This window comes from Labrus bergylta, chromosome 24 (assembly GCF_963930695.1).
Source record: "Labrus bergylta chromosome 24, fLabBer1.1, whole genome shotgun sequence".
Classification (NCBI taxonomy): domain Eukaryota; kingdom Metazoa; phylum Chordata; class Actinopteri; order Labriformes; family Labridae; genus Labrus; species Labrus bergylta.
This window is the reverse complement of record NC_089218.1, coordinates 9,241,931-9,260,104: the sequence shown is the minus strand read 5'-3', so window position 1 is coordinate 9,260,104 and position 18,174 is coordinate 9,241,931. Positions and strand designations below refer to the sequence as shown.

General features: G+C 45.0%; 1 protein-coding gene across 4 annotated transcripts in view; it reads right to left on the bottom strand.

Moving 5' to 3' along the window:
• The window catches only part of LOC109984199 (unc-80 homolog, NALCN channel complex subunit), a 39,268-nt gene extending 21,308 nt beyond the window's left edge, over nt 1-17,960 (bottom strand). For 3 of the 4 annotated variants that reach the window (XM_065951785.1, XM_065951786.1, XM_065951787.1), the window contains exons 1-22: nt 17,701-17,960; nt 17,220-17,268; nt 16,705-16,861; nt 15,445-15,788; nt 14,845-14,968; nt 14,663-14,727; nt 14,239-14,387; nt 10,906-11,179; nt 10,656-10,790; nt 10,186-10,402; nt 9,675-9,815; nt 8,808-9,076; nt 8,386-8,724; nt 8,164-8,295; nt 7,451-7,598; nt 5,770-5,820; nt 5,165-5,313; nt 3,910-4,073; nt 3,162-3,260; nt 2,785-2,993; nt 1,574-1,680; nt 1,308-1,461 (exon numbers count right to left, since the gene is read on the bottom strand). In XM_065951785.1, coding sequence (XP_065807857.1) covers nt 1,308-1,461; nt 1,574-1,680; nt 2,785-2,993; nt 3,162-3,260; nt 3,910-4,073; nt 5,165-5,313; nt 5,770-5,820; nt 7,451-7,598; nt 8,164-8,295; nt 8,386-8,724; nt 8,808-9,076; nt 9,675-9,815; nt 10,186-10,402; nt 10,656-10,790; nt 10,906-11,179; nt 14,239-14,387; nt 14,663-14,727; nt 14,845-14,968; nt 15,445-15,788; nt 16,705-16,861; nt 17,220-17,268; nt 17,701-17,792 — 3,568 coding nt within the window. In that variant the 5' untranslated portion in view covers nt 17,793-17,960. The remainder of the gene's footprint in view (nt 1-1,307; nt 1,462-1,573; nt 1,681-2,784; nt 2,994-3,161; nt 3,261-3,909; nt 4,074-5,164; nt 5,314-5,769; nt 5,821-7,450; nt 7,599-8,163; nt 8,296-8,385; nt 8,725-8,807; nt 9,077-9,674; nt 9,816-10,185; nt 10,403-10,655; nt 10,791-10,905; nt 11,180-14,238; nt 14,388-14,662; nt 14,728-14,844; nt 14,969-15,444; nt 15,789-16,704; nt 16,862-17,219; nt 17,269-17,700) is intronic. The other variant, XM_065951788.1, reaches the window with a different exon arrangement.
• Nucleotides 17,961-18,174: the final 214 nt, after the last annotated feature.

The window sequence follows — 18,174 nt, the reverse complement described above, 5'->3', positions numbered from 1 at the left end:
AGTGGAGGAAAGAAGGAAGGGGTTATTGTTGTTGAGGAGAACAGGGCGTGCACAGGTGGACAGAGGGGGGGGAGGGGGGGTGGGGGGTGACGAGTCACAACATAGTTACACACACACACACAGATCAGTGTAACGCTAATATCTGCTTCTCTTTGAAAAGGATTGATTCATTGCAAACAACTTGAGGTTGTTTTAGCGGTAACAAAAGAACACAATCTGAGTGGATTGTTGACTTGATTCAACACCTACTGAAGACATTTTCAACACATCGGAGAGTTTGATCTTGTGATCTGCTTTACCTTGCTTGCAAATGATACCTTACCCCCCCCCCCCTTGTTCTCGGGATAACAAAGCTGTTTTTCTTATTGTAACTGATTAGTTTGTTTTCTCGTGATAACAGGATCATTTCCATGTTTTTGTTTGTTTTTGCAACTCTGGCAATACAATATATTAGCCAAGATCTCGAGAAGTCACCCAGAAATGACTCATTATCACACGAGAAACAAAGTCGATACTGTAATGAATTAATGTAATTAAAATAATTCGCAAAATAAAACTATTACAGAATGATCATCGCTCACTTTGGCCACACGTTCATTTGGCTTGAATACAACTTTGTGATTCTGTTCGTTCAGACCAAGTTGTTAAACTGTGAGATAATTACATTAAAGCTCCTTTGAGGAACTCTGAGTTTGTGTTGATTTTGGCGCCCCCCCGTGGCCAAAGAAGTACACGTGCTCAAAAAAACATGTAGAAAAAAAGAGTTACTATAAAACTTCTTCCAGGAGCTTTAAAAAAAAAAAAGGGTCCCTTTTACTTGACTTCAAGTTTTCTGTGTCACTCCTGCTGTGTGCTTACAGGAAGCAGCTGCCAATCTTAGCAAGCAACGGCTTTGAAGAAGAAGTTAGCCAACAGGAAACAAGAAAATGATACTAATTTAAATCTTTACATTTTCATTATCTAATAACTACTTTGACTTATGCTGTCTGTTAAATATTACCACGTCTTTGAAACTACATGAACTTTATGGACGTCATCTTGTGGCTGGAACACACCAGTCATGATAAAGAGTAAATTTCTTCACCGATGTGTTGAAAATGAAAGATTCAGGCGAACAGAGTTTAGCAGGCAGCTAAGTGACAGAGCCCACACTGATCATGGCGGACGGAGGAACTGGCACGATTTGTGAGGTGAGACAAGACACGACACGGACAAACAGAGGCGAGGAAAGAGAGAGAGAGAGAGAGACACAAAGGACGATGGGGCCTGGGTGGGCAAGGGGGCACCCCGGGGTGGGGGAGGTCTACCATCTTTCTCTTCTGTGTGGTGAAGCTTGGATGGATTCCTCCTGCCAGACCTCCATTTACCGAGCCGCTTGAAGAAATTCTCCTCCTCGTCCCTGCCGAACTCCGGCCCCACAGCGCCCCCTTCAGACAGCTTCACCGCACTGGTGAACTTCACCTGAGGCACAAAAAGGGACTTTGATTTCTCCTGTTGTTTCATCTGTGTTTATTACTTAAATACTATTCTGTTCTCATCTTAAAATGAATGTAAGAACGTCTTTTCGCTGGACCTTTGAGCTCTGACGTATGAAGGAAAGTCGATCCACAGAGCTGATATCCAGAAGATCCTCCACACCGTCCGTCAGTCCAGAGAGAGAGGATCGCTTCAGCCAGTTTCCTGAAGACACACCATCAAGAACGAGATTAACACTGGACACTTTATCCTGAATACAAGAACACATGCACACACTGAAGGGTTGGGGAAAGCTTTTTCTCGAGCACACAGGGCATCCAAACTCACAGATCAACAGACGAAGATGCATTCAAAAAAAGTACAAACAGCTGACTTGACGGTAGAGTGGCGTTTGCAAACACGCGTCAGATGGATGAGGCGGCAACCTTTACTGTCTTCTTATGAGAAGCAGATTTATTTTCCAAGCAAAAAAAAAACCACACGACAAATACGACACTGTGTTTGAATTATCTATCGAGAATGCTTTCGCTGTGCCGCAAAAGCCTTTCAGCGTTGCGATTCTCCTGATGTCAAAGAGGATCAGATACCGAGGATTAGGCCTGGGAATCTTTGGGTGTCTCACGATTCAATTTTGAAATCTTGGGGTCGTGATTTGATTGAGAATCTATTTTTCGATTAAAAAAAAAAAAAACGATTCTGCATCCATGATTCAAAGTCAATTTTTTTTTAATTAGCTTAGCTTCATCCACCTGGCATCATTTACAAACACGCTTTCGACCAGGTCCGGAAAACACCGAGACGAACACAAACGAGTGCGACACAAACACGGTGTGAAGATGATTCCACGACCACATACGTAAGACAGAGAGAGTGAGCGGATGGCGAGATGTCCTACGGCATGCTGGGACACAAAGGCGGAACACAGAACAGACCAAAGAGATGAAGGGACTCGGACTTGGCGGGGCAGTGTTCCAATGATAGACATAAAACACAGCATGTTTAAATTCACAGTGAATTTAAAAAGGGGACAATGCAATGAGGTATGATCATGGAAATAGATACAAGATATAATACTGAGCTAACGAACGGCTATAAAGCTGTTCTGCTCTGTCTAGTGGTGCTTTTGTTTGTGCAATAGCGTTCATTTGCATAGACAGAATGAATGCATACAGCATGCATTCATAAAATGGAAATATCTCAGCATCTTAAACACATTTGAACGGTTTCTGCTTCCAATAAATCTTCATTAATATTTCAAAGAGACTGTGAGAGATAAACTTTTGAGCGATGAATAATAACCTCTCTCACCGATTGGCAGCTTCAGTTTCTTGCGGAGGGATATGCGACGGGATCTGGATCGGGAGCGGCGGTCGGTGGTGGTGCCGGAGTGGGCGGTGGTGCACTCCGAGGTGTCCTGCTCTGACTGGCTGCTGGTGTCGCTGGCGGCGCTCTGCGACTTGAACATCTTCCTCCAAAAGTCCTTCCTGCCCAGGAGAGCACCGGGGATCTGCTCGTCACTGGAGGGAGAGGAAGTGGAAGGACTTGAACACATGTAAATATCTTTCAGCACCTTTTTCTTTTTTTACCAATGTCGTTTTGACAGATTTAATTCCTTTTTCTTTTTTCGGACAAAGAAATGGACGCTGAACAGGACAAACATGGTGCTATATGGGGTGGGCACTCACTGTTCGGGGGTCTGGGGGGGTCTGCTGGAGATGTAGCTGCGACACTCATCTGCAGCACTGGACACCTGACCCTTCTCCCCGGACACACCCGCCTCTGACCTGCACTCACACACACACACACACACACACACACACACACACACACACACACACACACCCCCGACACACAAATAAAGCGCTCAGGCGGCCTGATACAATCATGTGACTCTCGAGTTATTCCTACAGTCCTAAAGAATGAAACAAAGCTTAAGGCACTAGAAGAGAGTCGTTCAAGTTTTAAGATTTTTCTAGAAATGAAGATCAAGAATTGATTCGTCTGAGTTGATTTATGACGTTTTTGTCACGCAGCGGACAACAGATTGAATTTTAAGGCAAATTTCATGAATCCAAATTTAGGAATGGAAATGTGAACCTTCAGCGTCTGTAACTGGGCTCTTTCCCAGGGTGCCATACATTTTCAGTGATATCGCAGAGAATCAGAGCTTTCAGCTATTTTCTGCAGTAACAGAAAGCAGTGTTTCATCATTTTCAAATAACATCAATCAGTCACTCAAGCAAGAAAAACAGATGCAGACGGGACATAAAATAACTTAAAAAAACTCAAAAACAGCTAGCAGTGATGATAAGCAGAGCTACGACGCCTTTTCCATGTATTTCTTTTTTTTTTTTTTTTTTTTTTACTTCTTTGTGATTGGACGGAAAAAATGGGGTCATTTTAGACCATTTCTGGCCACTGATTGGCCAGTACCTCCTAGGTCCGTGCTGTTTGGCCTCCTCCTTCTCTTCGGGTTTCTTGGTGGTGGCGACCTTCTCGGCGCTGTCAAGGAGCGCGCTCAGTGCCACCCTGCGGAACACGTTTCCATGGGCCTCTTTAATGAACTGCACCAGCTGACGGATGTCGCAGTACAGACCCTGTGAAGGAGGAGGGCGGCGCACAAAGCGAGAGTGAGGGAGGTGAGAACGTGGAAGAAATAAAAAGACGAGAGCTCGGACGTAGACTCAGGCTTATATAAGTTCAGAGTTAAACAGAGTGTATGTTTGTGTATGCATATATGCAGAAACGGCTGGTGTTTGTGAGGAAGTGTTTGTGAAGGACTCAGCTCCAGCTTGTGAGTGGGTGGCCTCTGAATCGCTGCCATAATAAAAGCCTGCCTTGAAAAGTGTGTCATCTTCCGCCAACGTACACAAGTCATGCCAGCCTGGAGGCTTTCAAAAACAACTCAGTGGTCAGTGCACCATGACGCTATGAATTGTATAGGCATTTACTGTTTTTAAGTCCAAAGCGACTTAAAGATTTCCAGAGTGTTTTGAAAATAACTGTTCCATAGTTTGGAGTAGTAGTGTGAGTATTAGTTCTTTTTCATAGTTTCTGCTTTGGACTCATGGTAAGTGAGTAGACGGCGGCTAAGATGTTTAAATCTGACCTCGGTGCGAATGCGTTTTTTCAGTTGCACTCTTTTTTTAAATACTGTGAATACATCCAATTACACGATTCAGATTTCAGGGGGAAGCTGTCCTTAAATTGTCTTCAAATTTCAAGTACTGCACGAGTACAAAAGGGCACAACAGAGAAAATGCCAATAACCTAAAACACATTCAAATTAAGTAGCTGTCATCAGTTGGAGGACAAATTACCTTTATCCACAGATCAGTTGTTAATAGTCTGAATTAATATGTAAAAAACTGACAATTTGAAAAATGATCTGTTCTAGAAGAGACCTGAGAATAGTCCAGGTTAATGTCTTAATTCACAGATTTAATTAGCTCTACTTCATCATTTTAAACCAGGCATGAACAAAGGCTGTGTTAATGATTGTTCTTGAGGCTCAGGAGAAAATGATTGTTCAATTATTCAACAACATCCTGCAAAAATAAATCAGAGAAATCTGAATCTATTGGGAGTGCAGCCAATATTTGGAGTCAAAGCCACAGAGGCTTACAGGGGGAAAAAAAACAAAACAAACACGGAGGCAGATGGACGGATGACTCCAAACACCACTCACCAGGTTCTCGGGGCTGTGCAGCTCGTGCGTGGTGGAGGCGCAGCGGGTGATGAGCGACTTGAACATGCAGCCCACCACCACCGCCTCCATGTTCTGCGCCACCGACTTGTTGTCCCCTGTGGTGAAGTTGTTGCCGAAGCCCGCCTTGTCTGGAAGCAACAGGGAGGCGGGAGAGACCACGGATCACACGGGGGGAGGTTCAGTCAGAACATTATTGACAGGCCTTTTATATCAAAAACAGTGAGCCCATACAACAGGGAGGCAAGGGGGAGGGGCAAAGGAAAAAAGGGTCCATAAAGCATACGGGGGAGAAGCAAACTGAAAAGGATTCTGGGTAGGGGATAAGGAATACATGCAAGTGACTAAGGCTTGTACAAAAACAAACAACAACAAGGGGCTTATTCTCTTGGTCCAGTATGATTAATCGTACTATATGCAAAAATAGAAGCCTAAATTTGAAGTTGCAGGCGAGTTTTGTCACTTTCGGAGAGAGTAAAGGGTGCAGCAATGGAAGCGGTGCTTTGGGAAGGGTCTGATTGGGTGCCATCTTGATGCTAATAATATCATTAACTGTGTTTGATTGATTATTGATCATGTGTATCTACCGATGTTTCTTTTTTTCGCCCTCCTGGACCTCTCACCTGCACTGCCGTACTCTGCAAGAGAAAAGAGGCGGGGCACAAGTTGATTGACAATCAGACCAGCACAGACATGTACGCCGTGTCAGAAAGGACGAGGCACCCCCACCTCCGAGCGGAGGCGGACCGGATACACACACAGATTGTGAATATAACACACACTCCATAAAACATTACAAGGTGCCCTGATCACTTTCAGATTGAAAACACTCATCATTTCAGTAACTTGCCAATTGTACAGTTTTTTTTTTGTTTTTTTTTAATATGCTTCTGATGATTATAAAAACAGTTGAATGAATTTTAGTGCAAAACTGAATTGGCATGTACAATGTGTCTCAATGCTCAGCAATAAAGCCGCCGATTGAGCAGAGATGTAATGGGCAAAGCTTTGGATTGGCAAGTGTACAGAATGGATGAGTGAGTAAGGAAGGTAGGATTCAGCTCAAGGTGGATGGAGAAAAAGAGGAGGGATGGAAGCAGGAGGAGGAGTAGGACGACAAAAAAGGGACAAAGACAAGCAGAGACAAGTGGAAGGAGGAAGGGAAAAAACAGATATATAAACAGAGATAGCGCTGGAATGCAAAGTCAAAGTGCGGGGTGAGACAGCAGCAGTACAATTCAGCTTTGTCAACCACGCTTATGTATGAAATTTGCCGCCAGACTTTTCTGTTGAAATCATTGAAATTGAAAATCCTTCAGATTCTTTCTTCAAGATTGTAAAGATTGTAAAGTTTTTTAAAAAAAGGTTGATTTTGTGGTAAAAGGTTTTCATTGGTACTAAAAACTGTGGTACTAACAAATCCCATAACTTTTCATTAGGTGCCACCAGGAGGTTTGATTTTTGTCAAAGGTTTGAGTTTGTCCACAAGGAAATATCTAAAAACAAGTGAAAGAAGTGAAAATAAAAATCCATATGACTCGTCCTCTAGCGCCACCATGAGTTTAAGTTTTGTTTGTTAAAAGTTTTGATTTGGTTTGTCCAGTCAGGTCCAAACCTAAATACCTAAAAGACATCCGTTAGCACCACCAGCAGGTTGATTTTGTGTTAACGAGACTTTAAAACTAACCTAAATCCACCACGCGAACACGCACACATCAACTGACTTTAAGCAGCTTTTTTCCTCATATGTTCATTATTTTAAGCTCATTGTTTTTAGCCTGTTAGCATGCTAACATTTGCTGATTTGCAATACACGCAAAGTGTAGCTGAGCATGATGGGAATGTTATCTGGTTATGACAAAAGCAATGCAAAATTAGCAAACGTTTGCATTGTTACAGACTATTAATAATGCCAACATTACATGTAAGCACTGCCATTGGGAGCATGTGTGCATGCTTACTTTTGCCAGAGCTGCTAGAATGATTTCTTATCTTTTTTTCTGATATTTTGCTGACCAAACAATAAATCGTTAAATTGAGATCATTTTATATTCAATAATAATTAGAATAATTTGTTATTTGCATCCCTATGACACAACATACTAACTCTTTTGTAGCATCAATTTTAACTCGATTCTTTTCAGCATTCAATGCAAATGGGCGTCAAACCCTGCTGCACTCTTATTGTGCTTTTGCTATCGGGGGGGCGGATGTACTGTGTGTTGTGACCTGCAGCCGGTCCCAGACGCAGCTGCACCACATACTTACTGTCAGTGATGGGCTCCATACAGAAGCCCAGCAGCGCATGCAGGAAGTCCACAATGTTATTGAGAGAGTCTTTGTTGACGTACTCGCGCATTGTCTGACGAAACTGCACTTTGTCCAGCTTGTACAGGCTGGTCAGGCAGTTCTGGGCCTTGGAGAGAAGAATTGGAAGAGTGAATGTTAGGAATAAAGTAACTTTGAGTTATAAAAAAACATACCTGAAGTAGTCTTTTGGCTGCTTTCTTCGACATTGTATATCAGTATCATGACGGGATAGTATATGTTGATGAGTGAAAGATAGCGGCTGTGGTGGTTTTGTTTACTCTACTTTTGGCTTCTCTTGTTTGACATGAGCAGCTAAATTAGTAACTATGCACCTCAAATTGAAAATGTTATTAGTGGAAAAGATATTCAGCATTTTTGTTGCCAGATTTATTCAGAAAATGTCTTCAATCTCAGGTTTTATAAAGATTATAAAAAAGTAGAAGAACATGATAAAATCAGATCATGTCCAAAAGTGAATTTGGTGTATTGTTACATCCCTGGTTAGAATCTCAGCTCAGATCCAGAGTTGGATTTGTTTCGCTTTCATGCAACTTTAATAACACCTCAGAAGCAATACGGTTAATATTTAATAGTAAATGAATATAGTATGTTCAGCATTAGAAGTGTGCTGACGAGTGGAAACAGCACACACAAAAACAGAAGAGGCTGACCTGCATCCTGAGGCGGTCTCCAGACAGACCGCGGTGCCCCTCGCCGCAGCCGTAGGCACAACCCAGCGACTTGACTATCTTTATCAGCATGGTCAGAGCCAGGCGGTGGGTGCTGAAGCCGGAACCCTCGTCCTGTTTCATGAAAAAGGACGAGGAGTGGATCAAAAAGGTGTTTCATTTGAAATGTTTCAATATCAGTCAGATTGGATCGTAAAAACTCACCTTTTTATCATTATCCTTGTTATTCTTCACATCATCCCTGCTCCCCTGTCCACTCCCTCCACCGCTTCCTCCTCCTCCTCCACCTCCACCGCCATCCCCTCCTCCGCCTGCTCCCGCGCCGGGGACAGCCCCTCCTCCCTGAGCGCCTCCAAGGCACTGGCTGGAGGAGTCTTTGGCACGTGCCTCCTGGTTTTCCTTGTCCCCTTGCTTGGACAGTTTCTTCCCCATGCCGGGGACCACGCCAAGCTGCAGCAGGCAGTCGATGATGTTGAGGGCGGCGTCGCAGATCCTGGAGCTGATGTCGTGGCTGAGGACGGCGTAGAGAGCCCGCAAGACAGCCTAGAAAAAAAACGACAGAGAGAAATGATGCGTTTAAATGTTCTTCATTTTCTGTAGCGTCAACTGAATGAGCAAGAACTCACCGTGAGGTCCAACATGCCGTTCTTCAGCACAAAGTTATTGGTCCCCTCGATGTTCTCCCCCTCCTCCAGACACGAGTAGTTGATGCACGAGTCGGTGAAGCTGCGCGGCAGGTTGGCGCACGCCAGAGGCTCCACCGGGAGCTCGGGGACGGCGACGGGGTTGCAGAGTTTCTTCATGTGCTCGGTGAAGAAGTCGGCATAGCCAACGTTGAAGGAGGCGACCGTGGTGTTGAACGCTGCCATGGTGATGGTGGAGATCTGGGATCGAACTGTTTGGAAATATTTCTTAGATGTATTAAAAATATCAGGTGTGCAAACCTTAAAATATGTTACCCTCACCTTTACTGGATACAAAAGGCTTCATGATATTTTTTGTATACAAGGTTAGAATCTGCACATGCAGCAATTCTTGTCCTCTCTTTTTCTTGGCATGCTATGAATAATAATCACTACTGGACACAATATTCATGAAAGCCAGCATGTTTATCAGTAAAATGCAGGCAGTGTGGAGCAGCGTCCAAAGCCCGCCCCCTTTTTGATGTTAATTAGCACTATTGCAGAACTCTATCTGTTATATAATCCTGTTTTATTTCTGCCTGCCAGGCCTCAGTAGAGCAAGAAGTGTAATGTAGCAGATAGAAAGTTGCATGACTATACTTTTCTTTTTTTGTATTTTATATTTGAAAAATGTTGCAAATGGAACACTGTCACCTTGGTTTTGATTTTTACAGCCGATGCTTTCACGGTGATCCTTCTTTCTAGTCAAAAATAAATAAGCTTACATTTGGAAATGTTCCGACTTATTCAGGCCTTTTTTTTTTTTTCTTTTTTTTTTTGTAGGAATGTGTGCGACTTCTTTCTCCTTACCCTCTTTGACGGTGTTGTCGCTGTGGCTGTTGGAGTGGTCGGGCATGTCTCGGAGCAGAGAATGATGGGAGTGAGAGTGTTTTGCGCTCAGGCTGTCGGCGTCTGCCGCCGTGTCTGTGCTGCCTCTCCGGGTGAATTTGCCTGGAAAGGACAAAAAAAAAGGAGATCAAATTTATATTTGCTTCTTTTTGCATTTCCTGAAACTCTCGACATTTAACATGAGCTAAATCAAAGCAGCAGCAGATAGGCACTGTGGCTTGATAAACTCTGGTAATAAATAGAAAGGAGGCTCTTAGGGTTACAAACTCTAAATCCCAAAACAAAATGTCTCTCCGCCTTGAGCATTTGAATCACACTTCTAGGTCTGAGATAATAACCTAAATGAAGTGACCTAAATCACTCCAGACAGATCTCTCTGACTCACGAACTGGGAGCTGAAAGAACAGAAATCAAGACTGAAAACTTGTGACATGCTGTTTTTTTTTTTCCTTATTAACATCATTCTGCTTACCCATGATGGTGGCCTGCCACCCGCCGCGGTCCAGAGCCCGCCGATCATCCCCCAGGCCGGAGAAACTTCCAAAGGAGAAGGTGCTGCGGGTGGGCGAGACGTCCAGGTGGTCCTCGTGGAGCAAGAAGGGGACCCCCATGCGGCGCTGACGCTTCTTCCCCGTGTGATGGAAGGGGATGGAGCCCTTTCTCTCACGGTCCTCACGCCGATTCTTAAACTTGATCGTAAAAAAGGATTCCCAGTGAGAACTACAATTCTCTTAGATGTACGTCTTTTAGCAAAAAAAAAAGTATTCTGAGCCTCTTTTTGGAATTTACAGTAGAAAAAAAATACAAATTCTAAACACTTTAATAAACATTGGCAGGAAATTACAAAACACAAAACAAGAAAAAAGAATCCAGCAAAAATGTTGCTTGTACTAGTCGTATTTGAATCCGCTCAAGTTTAAATTTGCATGTTAGAATCTCAACCTTCTTAAAGATGTTTATGCCCAGGTCGGAGGCGAGGTCAGGGACTGCCTGTCGCCGCAGGTTGGTCAGAGAAACCCTTGCAAACGTCTCAGAGCTCAGAGATTTTCCCTCCTCGTTGCATTTCAGGCTCATATCCTGCAAGACAAAGCAGAGGGTAAAAAAGAAATCAGCGTCAGTGCAGCCTGGACTAATGCATTTTTTTTGTAATTTAAACCATATAAAAACACACAAAAAGAAAACATTCCCCCACCTGAGTCTTGTGTGTGTTGACCAGAGAAGGTGTGGCAGCCACCATGGAGCTACTGCGCGGCCGAGGCAGAGGCGTGACTAAAGGCTCAGGTACCCTCTCAGGCCTCTCCTCCAGGATCTGCCTCAGACGCTGCAGGTAGAACATCAGGGCCCAGTGCACGCCCTCCTCCGTCCAGTGCGGCTGCAGCAGACAGCGCAACACGGCTACGTCGAAATAAGTGGCATAGCGCGCTCGCTGGGCGAGGGAGATGGGCAGGCCGGCAGGGGCTGATGTCCTTGAAGAGAGAAGAGACAAACATAGTCCAGGGTGATTGTCTTTTATTACTGAACGGTTTTGATTATTATATTAAGGTTGAAAGTAATGCACACACAGAGACAAGACTGATCTGACTGATCAGATTACACCAGAAAATGATTATGATTATGTTGTTTTATAGCCAACGAGATCACTGCAAATTCAAACAAGTCAAACGTGTTGCAAAAAGTCACAAGTAAGCAGGACGTGTGAATGGGTAATAAGGAGGCACTGGAAGTCAGTGAAATGTGACATCAGATAATCAATAGACAATTAAGAATTCATGAAAAAAAAGCCCACAAAGCAACACAAACTGGAGTCTTTTCACGCTGTACATACACTGCAGTTACATTATGCTATGGCCTTTCCTATTGTATTAGTCTGTCATCAACTCCCGCCACACTGCTTCATTAATAATGCATCAAAGGAGGATGGTAAACAAGGGCAGAGCCCCCCTTCAGCATCGTCGGGAGAGAGAGGGAGCCTAAGCCTACGTGAGTCCACTATAAATAAGCCTGAATGAAGGTCAGCGGCTGGAGAGCAGTAGAGCGCCCCTAACTGTGGAGAAACATATTGATACCATGAGAGAGAGGGACAGAGAGAGAAAGACGGGGGGGGGGGGGGGGAGAGGGGGAGGAGGAAACAGAGGGGACGGCATTTAATCTTAGCCGTCGTAATAAATGGAGCAGGAAGAGATGGTCGATATCTACATGAATCACTTCGAGAGCGGACAGCAGAGGCAGGCTGGATCATGTTTCACCGTCTAGCCGACACACACACACACACACACACACACACACACACAGACACACAGACACACACACACAGACACACACACGCTCTGCCTTCTGCTGTTGTGTCAGGTTGCCACAGAGACCGAGTGACGACAGCCACCCTGGGCCTCTCAGAGGAGAGGAGAGGAGAGGAGAGGAGAGGAGAGGTGAGGAGAGGCCCAGCCCCCCGACTCCATGCGGTAGGAGAGCTGCAGCAGCCATGGGTTGCCATGGAAACTGCCTCAGCATCAGCATCACCAGCGTTAGCGATGCAGGATGAGTAAGCTGCATTAATCACAGGAGCTGGATGATTTCATCTGGGGTGTCACAGTGCAGAGGTGCGAGAAGAAGAGGATGAGAGTGTAATGTAACGTGAAAGATCAGAAGCCCCGCCCCTTTTCTTGAGCCTAAAAAGCATCAAATTAATACTTTCTTACAGTCAAATCCCCAGAAAAGTCAAAATCTTCTCTTACTGAATGTCTCATTTGCATTCAGCTCACTTTCCTTCCACACATCAGCTCAAATTCCCATTTCAAGAAAGCAATTAATCCATCATTGTTGAATGTGCGCTGCAAAACAAGAGGGATAAATCCCCTCTGCCTCTCCTGCATAATCATGCGGCTGCTCAAAACCCCCTTTTGGTGCTTGAGTGTATCAGAATAACACTAGCTCGGGGGAGGGGGGAGTCAGGCTTATTTTGACTTGCAGCTGGTTGCTGGCTGTCAGGGGGATCATCAGAAGCACTGGAGTTTGGTTGTCAGAACAAGTGGAGCAATGACGAGCCATGAGCAAACGAATGGCTCACAGACCTCCGCCATGCTTTGCACCCACATTTTCTGGGGTGATTCAGGGGTGATGACAGATCGGGCATGATGAACTTTAGGACAAAACACATCCCCCGAAGAATGTGCATGATGAACATGTTCAGTTGAAGACTCTGCAGAGCACTGTGGATCATATTCTTGCAGTTCTCTCATTTTTAAACCAGAAATGATGCTCCAAAAACATATATATAGATATAAACACGGCCGTGCAACAATAAGAATCCTATCACATCAGTAATTAGTGTACAGATGGGCATCCGATATTGAAAAGGAACAGAAAGGCATTAAAACATCTTCTGTTTTCCCTCCAGCCAAGCCGGTCAAACCTGCCTGCTCCGTGCCAAATCAAGCACAGATTGAGCCTTTAGTCTGGCACTAAAGTCCAGAAAATGCCAGACTTGCCGTGGGCAGAGCAGATCAAGCCTTGCCATGTCACGCCAGGCCAGGGACACTGCCAGCATCAGACATGTAGCACATTACTTCAGCATAATTACCCTGTTTTGCGGGCAAAAGTCAGATGCTTGTGTGATGCTCTGTTTGTGCATGCGTGTGTGTTGTGACTGTAGAGGCAGCACTGCTCGGAGCTACATATTTACACAGGGGGAAGGAGGAGCTGTTCACACACGCCTGCTCTCTGACAGGCGAGGAGTGGAGCGAGCTGTGTGTGCAGTGTGCAGTGCGTTACGACAGACGCGGCCGCAGGGAGAAATGTTTAGCCATCAACAAGACGATGGCACCGACTCGGTGTCAGCGCAGGTCACTGATAAATCGCTCGTCACACAACTGGCTTATTTGGTGCATCACGGAGGAATTATTCATTTGGAAAAGCTTTCAGGAAAGTAGTTAAGTTGTGTTTTCATCCTGATGAAACTACTCTGATGTTTAATAGATGGTTTCACAGCATGATTTCACTCAGTCAAGATGCTGGGAAGGACACAAAGCGAGATTCTGCTGTGTGAATAAAGTGAATGTGTTTTAAAAGCACATTTTGGTGCAGTTCAGCATGAATTAGCTCCATTGGATAACTAGGGTTGTCATGCTGCTAGATTTTTAAACTTGGATATGACCTCTGCAAGAACTTGTGCATGGGAGTTGTGTCACAAAACCAGCCAAAGCATATAAAGCTTCAATTTCAAAGTACAGAGTGTTCTGACGAAAGTAAAAAAAAAAAAAAAAAAGGGTCACGGCATGTGTGGGGAAGTAAAAAAAAAAAAAAAAAACCTTTAATGAAAAGTGTTTTGGGTTTATCATGCTCACACTTCCCATCCGCAGTGTCCTTGTTGCATGTTCACTCTTTATGACACCTCTTCCTCCTGCTGTCGAACCACAGGCTTGATTTAGCGCGAAGCTTCAACATGACGTCCAAATGTAAAATCAATGGCACACACACATGACTGCCGTCTCACTGACTCTCGGGGGTTAAATTGATTAAAGCTGCTCACTTCTTTTTGGAAGGGCCTTTCACCGGCGGGGGCTGCTGCTGCTGGGAAGGGCCACCTTTCTCTACAGAGTTACCACGGCGACAGCTCTGCTCACCGGCCGAGGGGGAGGAGGAATCCGACTGGGCGGCTTCACAGACCACCTGGAAGCCCTGCGGGTAATAGAAAGATGGACAGATAGCGTAAATAAATCCTGATAATTACAGGCGTTGAGGTTGGAGTGAGGGTTCTGTCCTGACCCCGGCTAACCACCCTAATGCTCCCGGATGGCTCGTGCTAATGAATATTAGCAGCTACCCTCAAGGGGATGCTGTGAGGGGGGGGAGGGGGGAAAAAGCCTCACACTTTTTCCTGAACACATTCAATCAATACGTGGCGCAAAACCACACAGTATCTGAGCTATGAAAAAAAAAAAATGCACACTCACCATGGGACCAGGGTTGCCAGATCCACAGGGGCTGCACTGGTTGTTGACTGGGGAGTTCCTCTTGGCTGTTGAGACAAGCATAGCGGATTACACGTCTTAATTAGGAACAAACACAAATAGATTCACTCTTGAAGGGAATCTATACAGCTGTTAGTAAGGATTCCTCCCCCCTCCCTCCCCACCTGTGACAATGTTTCTGACAGGTTTAATGAGAGCAGTGAAGGCAGGGATGTCCGGCTGTCGGTGCTCCCACATTGGCTGCCATATCACTAAACCGCTGGCCAATCGGAAGGTCAGATCAGACTCCTATAAACAAAGAGTGAATTCTGTTAAAGCAGTTTTGCACACACAAAAATTCAGTCATTAGAAAATGTATTTGTTGTTAATTACACTACATTCAGCTGACTTGCTCGGATTTTTGGCAGTGTAGGCCCCTTTTTTAAATGTGCAAAACAAGTTTCATGACTTTCAAGTGTCTCCAGATTTCCCTGGTTTCTGATTCTTGTAGGGTGATTTATGGTTAATAGATAGAATAATTTATTGACAACTTGGGAGAAGCAAGCGCTATCCCACGAGAAATGTCGCTTGACCCTTGTAGTTGTTAGAACACACAGATCAATGTGAAGTTTAATGTGAGCCATTTATATCTTCCAGTACAGCTGAATGAACCTTTTGCTTAAAATGTCAGAGAAAATCATTCCTTTTACAATAGAAACTTTTTTTTTTTCTCTCATAAGAGTCCAAACTGAGGCTGAATATGTTTTGTTCCATCAGGTAAATACCTTTATCCGATGTATAAGAGGAGCAAACAGGAAGACAAACAGCTCCACCGTCGCCATGCTCTTGTGGAACAGCTTGGTCCGAGCGTGTTCATCCTCTTCTGGCAGAGACCCGCTGTGCTGCAGCCCAGACCCCCCGAGGACAGAGCCAGAGCAGGAGCCCGGAGCCCCCGGGGATGATCCCTGGTTCCCTACTGGCTGGAGGAAGGCGCTGCTGCTGCTGCTACCGGCGGACCAGCCGTGGCCCAGGCTCGGCTCGTGGTTGCACTCCTGGGCGGCCTCGAGCAGCATCCAGTGCAGCGTGTGGAGCAGCTTGGTCTCGGCCACGCCCAGTTTGTCCTGGTGGCCTGTGGGGGCAGAGGTCAGGGGTTAATGGTGAGTGCAGCTTAGTGAGGTGATGAATGGGCAGCAAGAAGCTCTGGTGTTGTGTGTGTATCATTGGAGCTATATGTTATGATATATCTACGTTTTGGTCATTTTTCAGCCGGTTTAAAGAATTACTCGACCTGTTCTTGGGCTTCAAATCATTATCATATATATATAATTACTTTAATAAAAATATATAATAGTAAATGCATAAATTCATATATAAAAATGTATTTTTCAAGGGTCCAATTTCCAGGTGTAAGGATGGGATTCCTTTCCATTTTGACGTTTGAGCTGTAACATTCAGCAAAAAAAAAAAAAGACTTCACAGTCGCTACAAAGGAAAGCAGAAGAGAGGCGAGACACCTTCAGGAACAGCAACAGTACAAAGAAGGAGAAGCGCTCTGATATAGAGGCCATCACATAACACTTCTTTAAGCTGAATTAATGTTGTTTGTTTAATTACCTGTATTTCTTTGGTGCTGGTAAACATAAAACAATTTGATTTGGGGCTTTCAGGGGAAGGAAATGTGATGTTTCTTCTTGTTATTATTTTTGTAGACCTACAGAGTTATCGTCAACAATCGAGAAAATAGCAGGCAGATTGACCCCAATAAGAATTTTAAAATGCAACTGACATATCTTTTTTACTCTTTGAGTGCATTTATATCAGTGTGTTAAAATCTGTAATGTGAATATTAGGTTTACTCCAAAGACAGATTTTTCTATTCTTTGTTTCCAACAAGACTCCAGGCATACTGCCCTGCCTGGCTGTACTGTAACTGTCCTCTGACTGTAAGAACATAAGTTGGGTGCTCTGTTGAATGAGGATAACCCTGAGAAGGCTGTCAGCTCGATGCCTGGAGCGGTGCTAATGTGTGTCCTGGACATCCTCACCCAGCTTGTTCCTATTCGACAGCAGGATGGAGGTGCAGTGGAGTACATGAGGCAGCGCTGCCTGGACCAGCTCCCACCGGGAGATGCTCTGGATGGCCTCTGACAGGGCCGGTGACAACCCGTGGAGCTTATTCTCCACCAGCACCCGCTCAAAGGACTGGGGAGGCAGCCAGAGAGAGGGAGAAAAAGAGACATCAGCCACGATCTAAAGCTGCTTTCTTTGACTATCTAAATGTCCCACATGGCCCCCGAGCGAGGCAGCGCCTGTGGGAGAGACAGAGGCAGCTCTGTTTAGATCCGAAGGGATCTGGAGAAGCCGTCATTATGAATATGAGTTTCCGAAAAGGTCTGGCTCCGGGGGTAATAGGAGGAAACAAGGGGAAAAACTAATTTGCTAAATGCAAAATCAAGAGCCCACTTGATTTGCAGGTGCATTAAGGTGAAAAGAGATTACTGTGGAGTAGAGGGCGATTATTTTACTGCATCATGCACATTTGCATTATGAAATTACTTACCACGCAAGATGCTTCATACTGTTTTCCCAACTTTGGACGCAGAAATGCACTGAAACGTATAAATAACATGCTCCAGTGAGATTTTAATAACATAAATGAAGGTTAAACCTTCAATGTCATCAAGAAAACATGCGCTACCATCCAATTCACTGCAGATAATCCACAGAATGTTTCTTTTCCCTTGGCCCACTTGCAGTGTTAATTTGTCTTACAGGTGTGACATCATGCAATCTTCAGCCCTTCACATTTGCAATGAACATGCAGCCTCCCCCTCTATTTAATACATCAAATTGACTCTCTCCTCACATATACACAGCTTGAATTAGAAGAACACGAAACATCTGTTTGAACGCCTTTTAGGGTTAGAAATGCAGATGTCATTTCATGTATCAGACACCGCTTGCTGTCATATCAATGATCCTCCGTATTTCCAGCAATGCCAAACACCTGTTATCATTTGCCACTGATGCTTTGCACTAACCTGGTTTGCCTCCATAGGAAGGTCTGGATGGGAAACGGTATTCCTTTCCCGCACTCCGGCTCGTTCTCGTCCAGGCTTTTCCTCTTCACCATTTTGACCGGGTCCTGCCTTCCTGCCTACCCGCCCGCTTGTGTGCGACCACCGGGACGCGCGGCGCTGGCTGCTGGCTCTGCCCAGGTGACCAGCGAGCTTCTCCTCACGACATGATTGGGTTCGTTCTGCGGAAAATGGCTGCAAGTGTCGGTCGATCGGCGGCGATAGAAAGACAGGGGAGAGAAGAGAGAGAGGGGGGGGGGGGGAGATAGAGATAGAGAGAGAGAGAAGAGGGTGGGTGAGTGGGTGGGTGGAGAAGGAGAGGGAGACAGCGCTCTGATTTCAGCACCACCCTCACCGGACAGCGACAGTTGATCGACGTGCTAATTTACTGTCGGCGGAGCTTAAAGACGCAGTGTGCAGCTGGGACAGATGTTCCTC